The sequence below is a fragment of the Ixodes scapularis genome, unplaced genomic scaffold (assembly GCF_016920785.2).
Source record: "Ixodes scapularis isolate PalLabHiFi unplaced genomic scaffold, ASM1692078v2 PGA_scaffold15__6_contigs__length_5221840, whole genome shotgun sequence".
In the NCBI taxonomy this organism is placed as follows: Eukaryota; Metazoa; Arthropoda; class Arachnida; order Ixodida; family Ixodidae; genus Ixodes; species Ixodes scapularis.
The window spans coordinates 2,276,752-2,288,507 of NW_024609841.1; the positions used below are offsets into that span (position 1 = coordinate 2,276,752).

The window sequence follows — 11,756 nt, forward strand, 5'->3', positions numbered from 1 at the left end:
CAACATGCCGGTATCGCCTTTTCGCTGGTATAGGATGTCCCATATTACGTTATCCATGTATGGTTCCGTCCGCCTACATGGTTCCGCCATAGTCCACTACGCCGGTATAGGATGTCCCATAATACGACACGCTTGTATGGTTCCGCCAACCTGTATCGTTCCGCCGTAATCCACTATACTGGAGCTGCCTTTTCGCTTGTATAGGATGTCCCATATTACGGTTACGCTTGTATGAGCCTTTTCCATCATCTTTCCATCATCGATATTTTCCAACAGGGATAACGAAGGCGACGCGAGCACGCGGCAAAGCGGCAATGAAGAACGCGCCTGGCGCGTTGCGGCGTCTCTCGTCGAGCTTTAACGTGCTTGCCGCAGTGGGCCAGGTCGGAGATCCACTAACGATGACGTCATGCGCAGGCCTTGTCTTCTAGGCGGTGTTGGTCGTACGCGTGAATGTGCAACACCTGCCAGGTCTTCCCCGGGGCGTCCGACGACTCGGATCGACGATGAATAAAAAGGACGAGACGACTTCGCTCCATGCTGGTGCGCGCGGGGTTCGTTCCCACCGGAAGAAAAGGGACACTCAAGACCGGTCTACCGAGCCAGACATCCCTGCTTGTTATTCCGAAACGGTCCGATGCTGTCCCACGAGGGACGTGCGCCATTGAGACGCCACCAACAGACCCGCCATTCCGAGACGATTTTACGAGGGACATACCTCTCTTGTCCCTCATTATCTCAAGTAGACGTTTTCTAATCGCTCAAGCTCAGAGCCGTAATCTCCGCTCGAGCTCAAAGTTTTGGGATGAGCAAAATTAGCGCTAGATTTCGAAAGTAGTTAGTAATTTGAGTAGAAGTTACCTGAAACACGTACTTAAATTAAGCTACTTAATATCCCCAAAAAGTTGTAATTGAAAGTTACCAAGTTACTCGGAAAGTAGTTAAACTACAGTAGTTTGAGTAGAGTAGTTGAAGAACGTCCAAGTCTGAACTTAATGCATGGTTTAATAAACCACTTTTTAGTAATGTACTTCCTGCTCTATTAGAACTAAAGCAGTCCGACCTTTTTATATATTTTAAAAGCTTTATTTACTTTTTCATTCGCATTTGAGTTCTGCCTTGTTTGTAACAGAACATTACGTAGCTGCCGAACAGAGTTAAAGGTAGAAATCAAGCTCAGCGCTGTAATTTAACAGAAGAGCTCGTTTTTTTTGTTTTTTTTTCTGACGTTCAGTTTTGTATAAATCTTCCTTCAATCTTCTTGGATTTAAATACAATAAAATGCACATAGAAAACACCCAATGATAAACGAACGGTAAATAAAAAAATGAAAGACGTTTACAAATTTCTGTAATGCGATATGAAAGAGCACCTCTTGAGGAGGAGAACGGGAGGGGAGGGTACAAAGGGGAGGATATGCCCCCTCCTCCTCCTCTCTTACTCTTGTTAGATTTCCCCGCTAAATCCAGAGGAGAAACTCAATTTGTTCATAGGGGACGTGAACGAAGACATGTGACGTCATTTTTCGCGCTAAATTTTGCAGAAAAACGGAAATGATGTTGAAGTCACGTGACGTCAATTTCCCCGCTAAATTTAGCCAGAAAAAAGTTTTAAAACCGGAGATGATTTTTTTTTTTTTGTAAACGTGGTAAAAAAAACGTGCACCCTGTCATAATGTTTTTTTTCTTAACTAATTTGTTTAAAGATATCCGTAATTCCCTTCGAAACTAAGATTAAAACTGGCACTGTCTCTACCGATTAAAAATATGTCTTTTCAAATCTTTTCAAGCACTTCATTTCCCGAACGCTATGCACCTCCTTACTACGCAACCTGGGCGGTGACGAAACATAATCTTCGATACTGGTCTTTTTATTTTTTGCGATGCATAATTTGCTTGGCGTTCAGTGAAATAGGTTCAGCATAACAAATCATAGCTTAACTCAACTCGAACACTAATATGCACCGTAATAAACAGCCTATACTGGACCCCAATCAAACACTTTATATCTAGGCATCATCCGAGTCTTCGCAAGGCACTTCAGTTTCCTCGGACACTTGTTGGAATTCTCCAGCCGTGCACCTCACCCTAGCCACGCGAGTTCTCCATCCTGCGGCCGTAACGACTAATTGATATCCCGAGCAGAGCTTTAAAAGTGTTCCCTGACAGTCCCGACACCCCGAACAGCCCCCGTTCTTCGTCACCGCTTCCCTTTATACACGTCCCCAGCCTCCATTCGTTATTTCGAGCACCGAAGCGCCGGGAAACAGGGCAAGCGGCGGGGTGCCGAAAGAACGGGGGCTTCGCCGCAATCGCTCAACTTCACATTGACCTTCGCACATTTTCTTGCTCTTGCTAACATTACGAGACTCTGCCGCACACTCTCTTGCTCCCCCTCCCCTCCCCCTCCACGCCCCTAAAAGAAAATTCCGACAATACAAACTCTTCTTTCCGAGTTTAGAAAAATGTGTTGTGTCTGATGATTCCGTACCCGCGAGTTTTCGTAATTCTGAAATATGAGCGGTGATTCGAACTTCAACCCGGAAAGCATGCGTCCTACCGCGAACGATATGATCTGAAACAACCCTCAATGTTCCTTCAATTTCCCTGCCAGTTTGTAAAAAAACAAAAAAAAAAAAAGCTTTTGTTTAAAATGGATTTGGAAGGCGAAGCAATTAGGTCTTTGAACTTTTTGATAGTTTCAGCGATAGCGGATGCTTGTGGGGGGAACGGTAGGCGTAGCGAACGTCGAGGTCGGGCGTTTCAGATCATAATGTCGATAATGTACATCGTAATATAATTTCAGGAGTCATCTTTGGCAGCGCGTTAAACTCATGTTTTGTATTTACGTATTATTATGTCGAATACGTTTTTGGGGCTCCCCCCCCCCCTACCCCCCTTCGGTCTACACCCGGATAATGTAGCGAAATAACGCAACGTACGTTACACTTTCTCCAATCACGTGAAAACCGCTATGCTTGGCGGGTGATGTGTGGCTTGCAAAATTTGGCGGATTTGGGTGACTCCGCGTGCAGAATGTTAATAAGCATTAAAGGTACAAAACTTTTCTCAGGCATGAACAAGACAGGCTACAAATTTCATACAAACCTTGCTGAACACAGTTTTATTTTTTTTGTATTTATTTGCCATTTCATTTCGGGGTGGCAGGGACAAAAGGTGTATTAAAGCACCTGACCCAGGTCCCGTACACCATGCAAGTTTCAGAGGGGCGCAGCGCTTACAAGGAACACACAGTATATATACAAATGAAACACCAGAACATAACAGAATTACTACAAGAAATTTGTATATTTCTAACGCAATGAATTGTCCGGCAGCATTTCTACACAATATTTTATATCTGCTCGAAAATATAATCCCTTATTCTTTTTTTAAATATATCTGCAGATCTTGATTTAGTTGCTATGTCGGTAATTTTTCGATGCATATTTAAAAGTTGTGTTAATTGTTGCTTTAATGTTTGTTCACCATAATTACCAAGTATTTGGCCTCTATCCTATTGCACAATTAACGCAGACACATCACCGGAAATAGTTTTTGAATTCTATTTTACTCGATTACATCAACTTTTGCCCACTAAGCTAAATGTACAGAGGAGCACCTCGCAGAAAACCAGCAGGGATGGTGACTACTGGTATGTTTACTTCTTTTGTTAGAATGATAAACAGAAAACGCGGCTCGCTTGTTATTTCAAGCTGTCCTGCCTGCACACTGCCGAAAAATATTCTTAAAGGTAACTTTTGACGGCAGAAAAATTTCAGCGGAGCTATTCGGAACTATACTCAAAAGCTCAAAGAACCTAAATCTCTCAGCGAATCAGCGAAGCATTGGCTCTCAGTTCGTTTCCCAAAAATTGCTTCACAAGGTTCTTTTTTTTTTTATTGTTATCTTTGGGTTTTGTTGGAAAAGCTTGACTATAAAAAACCGTCGGTGAAATAGAAGAAAAACGTTAACAGAGAGGTTTGGGCGAGTTGGAGCAACCATGCTGGTGAAGTTGCGATCGTCGGAAGCCAGAACAATTCAATAATCGTCGACGTAACGGAACACTCTTATAACTTTGGAGGTGTCTAATGATTATTTTAGCTTCCTGTCGGTGTGCGCTAGATAGAGATCGCTAAGGACAGAGGCAATGCAGGACCCGATGCAGACACCTCTCTTCTGTAGGTATGGTTGGCGATCCCCAGTAGCAAGGGTCGACTTGAGGTAGATGTTAATCCAGGTCAAAAACTTGCTTTGGGATAAGAACGACGCATTTCGAAAGGCAATAGCACCGAAGGTGTCTATGCTGTCCTCTAAGTACCTTAGGTGGCGGTTGTGGGGCAAGGAATAGTACAGATCCTTAATGTCGATGGAGAACACCTTTAGGTCTTGGTCACGATGCTCTTCTAAAAAGTTGAAAACTTCATAGGAGCTGCGGATCAGGTATGGATCATCCATGTTAAGTAGGTTTAGCCGTGTTTGCAGAAATAAGGCAACAAACTTTTGCCATGTTCCCCTTTCAGAAACGATAACCCGGAGAAGGCAATCCGCTTTGTGAGTTTTGGCGCTGAAAAATAATTCTAGACTCAGATTTTTACTGCGATCGATGTAGGAGCAGAGTTGTTTTAAATCGTTCAAGTGACAAAATTGTTTTGCTTCCCTTTTAACTTTTTCCAGGGAGATCTCAGAGTGCTTGCTGAAAAGGGATTCGACTGCTGGTAATGCTTTTTCCCCAAACGTGTCCGTATGCATGAGGACAAAACCTCCTTCTTTGTCAGCGGGCAAAAAATATAATGAATTTTCTTTCAGGTACCTTTCTACTCTCTTGATGGGCAGAGGAGTAGATGGTGGTTTGTACCGCATAAGCATGTCTACACCTTCAGAGGTGCAGCGATCCATTTCGGTCTCCGGAGCTCGTCTCGAGTCTTCCCTCACAAGGGAAAGTAACTCCGGTGCCGTCTTCGTAGGTTCCACCGCAAACTTAGGGCCAAGACTGAGAACTTGCAGTACTGCGTTTGGTATATGGATGTCTCCTATTGTGCATACGGGGTTATTCAACACCTGTTCTTCCCTTGGTCTGTTCTTACGGAGATGCCACAAAGTGAGTCCTCACAGATGGTCTGTCGTTCTCTCTGCGAGGGAGGCGATTTCTCGCCTGGCCCTTCTGCTGAAGGGATTTGTCGGGTACTTCTAGAGTTTCTGAAAAATATCTAAAGGACATTTCCGCTCTAAAAACTAAAAAAAAAAAAAAAAAAAAAAAACTCGTATTTGCCCGTTTTTTGGCCCTGTGTATCTGGAGTGGCTCTTATCAGAAACGGTTGTAATCAATAAAGCACGACACAGGAAACACGGAGCTTATCGGAAGCATAGCTAAGCGGCGCCGAGCAGTTGCCCTTTACATTCATTGGCTGTCGACGGACTCCGCGAATCAAGAACATACCGCGGCACCATTAGGAAAAAAAATATATATATCGAATTCCACTTGCATTTTGCTTTCATCCGCTCACTTTTGTTACTTACAAGATCAGCTATATGCACTCGGCTTTTTTTTTAATTTATTTATTACCGCAAGCGAGATGTTGGGAACACTAGAGAGTTCAATAATTTTTGAGGAGAACGTCAAATTAAATGGAGAGAAAAAGAAGAACAATGTTTTCTTCCAACAACAATGTACCCCGCGATAAAACTTCTACATTCAGATAGTCTCTAGCAATATTAATTTGGTCCGGTTTTACTATTTCTTCCTCTCCGTTAAGTACCCGAAAATGGGCTGCCTAGGGTGACCACCCGTCCCGCGACTCGCGGGACTGTCCCGCATTGAGGGCTCGTGTCCCGCGTCCCGCGAGAAATTCCCGAATCTTAAAAATGTCCCGCATTTCACACTGTCATATAATTCACTCTGCAGCTCATGGGGCTGCCGAACAGCGGGGCGCGGGGAAGCGCGGAGGTTGCTGGTAATCGTGTTAATCGCAATGGTACGCTATCTTTTATACAAGCATAGCGGGAAGGGACCGTCGCTTTTGCAAGAGAACCGACGCGCATGCGCCGTTGTGCCTCTCCCCTTGGTGGCAAAATATTGTAAGAGAAAATTGCTCGCCAAAAGTTTAAATATAAATTACTGTAATTATTTTCATATCGCTGTGTCAATGCGAAGGGGTTGTTGTGGAATTTATTTTTAGTGAAGGTAGCCACACAAGGCAAAAAGCCTGCAAGTCACAAAGGTCGAAAAGAGCATAATGTTCAAAATTTGTGTAGGACCATGCTGATAAAAGTAAGCGTTGACAGGAAATAATCACCCGAAAAAAATTTGCTGTTTCTTATTTGCAATTGATGCATCGAGTTCTGCTGCAGTCGATTTTTATGCTTTCAACTTCGACATATGTAATAGCAAATTTAGCATTAAAAATATAACACTGGGAGTGATACGTTTTTGAACTTAATTGGTGATATACAGTTTGCAGGTGTATAAACAGCACTGGGTATTAAATCTGTTTTTACCGAGCCTCGGTTCGTGGTGTGCGTGTTTGCTTCCGACAAAAAGTATGTTTGCTTCCGACAACAAAAGGGCCGGCAAATTTCCTTTCGAAATGCGAGCTGAGTCAAAAATGTGCCCCGCGCTAAAACTTCTACTTCGAGATAGTCTCCAACAATATTAATTTTGTCAAGTTTTACTATTTCCTCCTGTCGGACGGGCTGCCTAATTTTCTACACTAGGGTTGCTGCATTTAGAGAGCAACCTTCGACTGAGAAAAGAAACGAGAGTTCCACTAACTAATGCTTGTGGTGCGAGATGCGAAACAAAAAAGACTCATGGAACAAAATAAAAAATATAGCATCCTGCCTTTTTTTTTTTTTTGCTTTTTTTGTTTTTTTTAGGGTGGAATATTTCTTTCTCATCCCTATAGGATACGATCAAATGAATTATGTTTCGACTTCGAATACACCATGTAGCTCGTGTAAGCTGCAAGAACCCAGCACCAACAACGTAAGACGCGGAAAAGTGAAAGGAACCTTAAAACCGGATTTGCCCCCAGCGATAAAAAAAAAAGAAAAGAAAGCCACGATCGAAAGTAGCAGGACCGAGGAGCAGCCAGGTGCAAGTGGGGAAGCGCGCCGCCGGTCCAAGCTACAAAGAGACGCCGAAGAGCAACCATCGTTACTCGCGGTTCTTCCCGTCCGGCTTAGCGTATCCGGGGGTCGGCAAAACAAACACACTCCAGTGTGGATCCGTAATTCGCTTAGGGCAGGCTCGGGGACAGGGGCGAGCAAACCTCTTTTCAAGGGCGGATCCGGCGTGTCCGGCAAACAAGGGCGGCATGTTCTGGCCGTGTGGCCGGTGCAGCCGGTAGGCGAGGAGTTGCTGGTGTCTGCGTCTACTAAGTCGAACTCCGGTAAGGAACGTCTGGGCTGCGTACGCCACGTATAACTCAGTCTATAGACGTGGGATTTCTCTTGCTGCTACTCGTCTCGGGGAATGACAGGGCACCCCGGTTCAACAACACGTAAACATTTAATGACCGCTATCGCCTGCGACGGCCCTTTATCAGCGGCGGAGCGCCCCTCGCGTGGCCAGTCGCCCTTGGAACACTTGTGGTCAGGATGACCACACATGATTGTCGGAGGGGCAAACTGGGACAAACGCTTGGAATCCCCAGGCTGCCCACAAGACAAGGACACGCGATTTAATGGATATCTTATCGCAATAGATGGCCGCATTATGAAAGGGATTAACGAGCGTCAGGTCAAACCAATTACCGGGCTTGTGCTTTAGTTAGATTGACATTTATGCGTATGGTACTCAGTAAAGCTGAACTGAGGGGAATTACAAATAGCAACTCGCGTCTTTTTGTATTGTTTTTTCCCACGATAGTAATTACACAATTTCCATGGCCCGAGTCGTCTGAGTAGGAACTCCCGAGTGCTTGATAATTCAGGCTATTAGCTGTCGATGACAAGAAAGGAATGGCATGACAGTGATGATAGTATGTTTACTCTGTACGCATCTAACGGAGTAAGCGATACTTAGTTACTTTTTCCATAACTGTCCGGGAAATGACGTACGCTGAGACCACGGTGTAAGATAATACTCTTCAGGTGAGGACAGCGCGCTCCTCGCGACGTGCCCGATAAAGTTCGCTCTTCTCTCTCTCTCTCACTATGGTTTGAAACGACGCCGGCAGGTGACTCGTCGACCCGTGGGCACCTACAAGACTCCTTGTGTCGCCTCATGTACCACACGCGCAGAGCTCCAGCGAGGCTGTCGCACGAGCAGAAAGACCACGGTGTACCGAGGTGTCATGGCAACGAGATCATTTTTTTCGCTCTCATACAGTTTCGCCGATTGGCCGCCGGCGACACTGTCAGCCGCGGGCACTGTGGCAGCGGAATGATGCAGCCTTTCGGATGCCCGTCGAACGAACACTATCTGATTTCTCGCGCCGCGCGTTCAGCCCCGCCGTGTCCTCACCTAAAGAGTGTATCTTACACCGTGGCTGAGATCAGCGTCACGAGCATTTCTCCAAAATTTACTTGTCGAAAAAGTTCAGAAACGGCGGGAAGAGCCGGAACCGTTCTATGACTTGCCGCCAAATTTGCCGTACCACCTCGAGGATTCGATATTTCAATGTCTATTTGATGAAGTCAGGAATTAGTTCCTATTGTCTGGGACCGCCTACAGCAAACTGAGGGCATAGATTACATGTATACCAGATATGAAGTACAATTACGAAATCTGCACACAATGAATAATGCATCAAACTATACACGCAGACATCATAACAAAGTTGCACAAGGAGAGACTACACGAGACCGAGCAGGGGAGGTGCCAACCAGTGGCGTAGCCAGGAATTTTTTTCGGGGGGGGGGGGGGGGGGGGGAGCAGAAGTTCCAAAAGCCCTCACCCCCCCCCCCCCCCCCCCCCCCCCCCGCCCCTGGCTATGCCCCTGGTGCCAACTTTACTACGTTGTCTGAAAGCAGTCTGCTCTTTTGTTTCCCCCTTGTTGGAAAAGTTCGCAAACAGGCGAAGACGGCTGAAACGTCATGCCCTGTCGCGAAAGTCGCCTCTTTCGGCACGCTACATAGCGCCCCCTCTCGTGCCGGGTTGGGTGGAATTCGAAGCGGCAAGCGCGGATAGAGAGTGAACTCTGGTTCGGACACTCACCGCGGTCCGAAACCGTGTTTCCGGAGGAGGCGTGCGGAGCAGCCGGTCGTCCGCATGTCGCTGCCGTCGGTGCCGGGGGGCCGCGGAACGAGAGCGTGGGTATCCTTCGGCGGCGGGCGAGCGGCGTCCTCCCTTCCGCCGCAGCTGAGCTCCGACTAGTGACTGCGCCGACGGCGAGAGCGAGGCAGGCGGCGGTCGACGCGGTCGGGATCGCCGGCGCTGCTCCGCTGTTTCGGCGAAACGGTCAGCGCCGCTTAACGACTGCTGGCTACGACGCCTAGAAAACCGTTCGTTGCTCGTTAGCTCACCGAAAATTAATGCCTTACTGAGATTCGTTATCGTCCTGCAAACGTAACAAAATATCGTTACCGTCACTTTCAAGGACTAACGAATTTTACTTTTACGTTACTTTCGATTTCGGAATTCGGCAGCAATGAGCCGCGGCTGCGAATTTTGAGAGCAGTTAAATGATTACAGAGCGACTCCACTATATTTGTATCCTTCGGTTACTGAATTTGTAGAATTAAGCGAGGTCCCGATAGAGCGTTGGACATTTAAAGAGACCGAAAACGCGACTATGACTATTTTCAATTAGAATTAACGAGTACGTAATTTGATAGACAATACCTAAAATAGTAACAAAATTACTTCATTGGTCAGTTACTCCTGATTATAACGAGTACGTGAGGACGCCACTGAAAATCTAACGCGCTACGTCGTTGCTTCTAACGCCTCGACACTGCCGAAAACCACGTCTGCTGGCTACGACCCCCTTGACACCGTTCACGCGCCGTCCGGATCCTCGGGGGGCGAAAGATGTTTCTCGTGGAGTTGGCGGAGCCGAGCTTTTATAGACGAGTACGTCCGATTCCGGCACGGCATGCCGTATCCCTCCCGGCTGTTCCAGAGGGGGATGCTGTTGCGCGTTCTTCGCCGTCCGGGGTTGCGGCGAGGCGGAACTGACGCCGTTGTCGCGGGGGGGGGGGGGGGGGGGGGGGGGGGGGGTGGGGGGGGGGGATGACGATGATTCTGAATGGGGGATACGGCTGCTTAATTGACCGACATGTTGTAGGTCTGACTGCATTGTCGATGCAGGGAAGCTATCCGAGGGACAGGCTCGAATATATATACAATATATAATATATGTTATAGTTTTATTTTCGTTTTTCTCGTGTGAGGAATCCTATTTTCGTTTGAAGGACAGAACACCGTTTTTTTTATGACATTTTCATCTTTTTATTACTTTATTTGTTTATTTGATCCCACAAGTGCTTCTTGTGAATCTATCGAGCAAACAGGGACCTAAATAGATCCAGTAATGACAAGGAACGGAATTAAACATGTTGAAAGGTTTTTAACGCAAGTATGGACAAAAGGACAAACAATGGCGACAGACACTGTGTGTCCTTCGTCCGTATATTTGCGTTCAAAAACCTTTCAGAATGGTCAACCAACATGCTCTCTTATTACTTGCAAAATTAAACAGCAATTTTTTTAGAAGACCGTTTAATGACGTTCCCCAACCCGCATACTCTACGGCTTGAATACCTTCAGTCAAAGCTCTTTTGTTCGACTAATTTTACTATTTTTTTTTGTTTTTGTATTTGCGTCTAACTCGGGCCACTTTTTTTTTTATCGGAAATACATTATTTAGTTTATATCTCTAGAAATACGAGGTTTAATAAAATAAAACTTCGCCGCCTCTCTAAGGGTATCCCGAAAAAGTGACAACGCTGGGAGTCGTGGGAAACTGGGTAGAACGTCCGGCATACTTGAAAAGAATCGGAAAACATAGTGGCTGTCGACGTCTTTCTCGGAAGCCAACTGCCTCCCGGAACTGAGAGAAGTTAACTCCCAGAAAAACGTCCGATGTCAATCCGAAGTCTGCACGAAAATTATCTTTCCAGGTTATATGTTCCCAGCTTCGACTTCCTTCGTAATTTTGTTTGCCGTTTTTTTTTTTTCGTTATGCATTATAGAGGCACAAGTTGTTCGTTGTCCCATTTTTAAAATAACTGTGACTCCTAATTTAGGGTTAAGTAGTCACAGAATACCTTTTCAATGGAGATATCCGACAAATCTATTTGTATTTCCTGCGTGTTGTACCTCTGGATGTAAGCTTGGTAGCATGTTTGAGCTATTTTTTTAAAATTCCACTTGCACTAGCTCCCGCTGATCATTTACCGAGTGTAAAATTTGGTGCGGAAAATACGGGTGCTATTCATCGACTTGCTGCTAGCTGTTATGAAACCTGAATTGAAATAAAGTGGTGGTAATGCGGAATGAGCAAACTTCCGTCTATTATGAGAGGTTCTCGCTTAATTCAGCTTATTCTGAGATAATTAATTGTACGGGTGAACCATGTGTCGCCCTGATACACACGCTGCCCTTATTCGTAACTGGCAGTTTGGAAACTCGACCGAGCAGCTGCGGGTCTTGCCACCCAGCCTCAGTACTTTCAAAACTACAACTTCGCTCTCTATTGTTTAAGGGGGGAGGGGACGCCAGGCAACTGATGGTGCTCCAGAATATGACAACCCGCAGATGATTGATGGCCGTCTAAAAAGGTGCGAAGCAGACACGTAGGCGGTAAAGAA

The 11,756-nt window shown here is 45.8% G+C and overlaps 1 protein-coding gene across 1 annotated transcript in view; it reads right to left on the reverse strand.

Moving 5' to 3' along the window:
- The window catches only part of LOC121835633 (connectin-like), a 105,854-nt gene extending 96,530 nt beyond the window's left edge, over window positions 1-9,324 (reverse strand). The window contains exon 1 of the mRNA XM_042290063.1: window positions 9,160-9,324. Coding sequence (XP_042145997.1) covers window positions 9,160-9,215 — 56 coding nt within the window. The 5' untranslated portion in view covers window positions 9,216-9,324. The remainder of the gene's footprint in view (window positions 1-9,159) is intronic.
- Window positions 9,325-11,756: the final 2,432 nt, after the last annotated feature.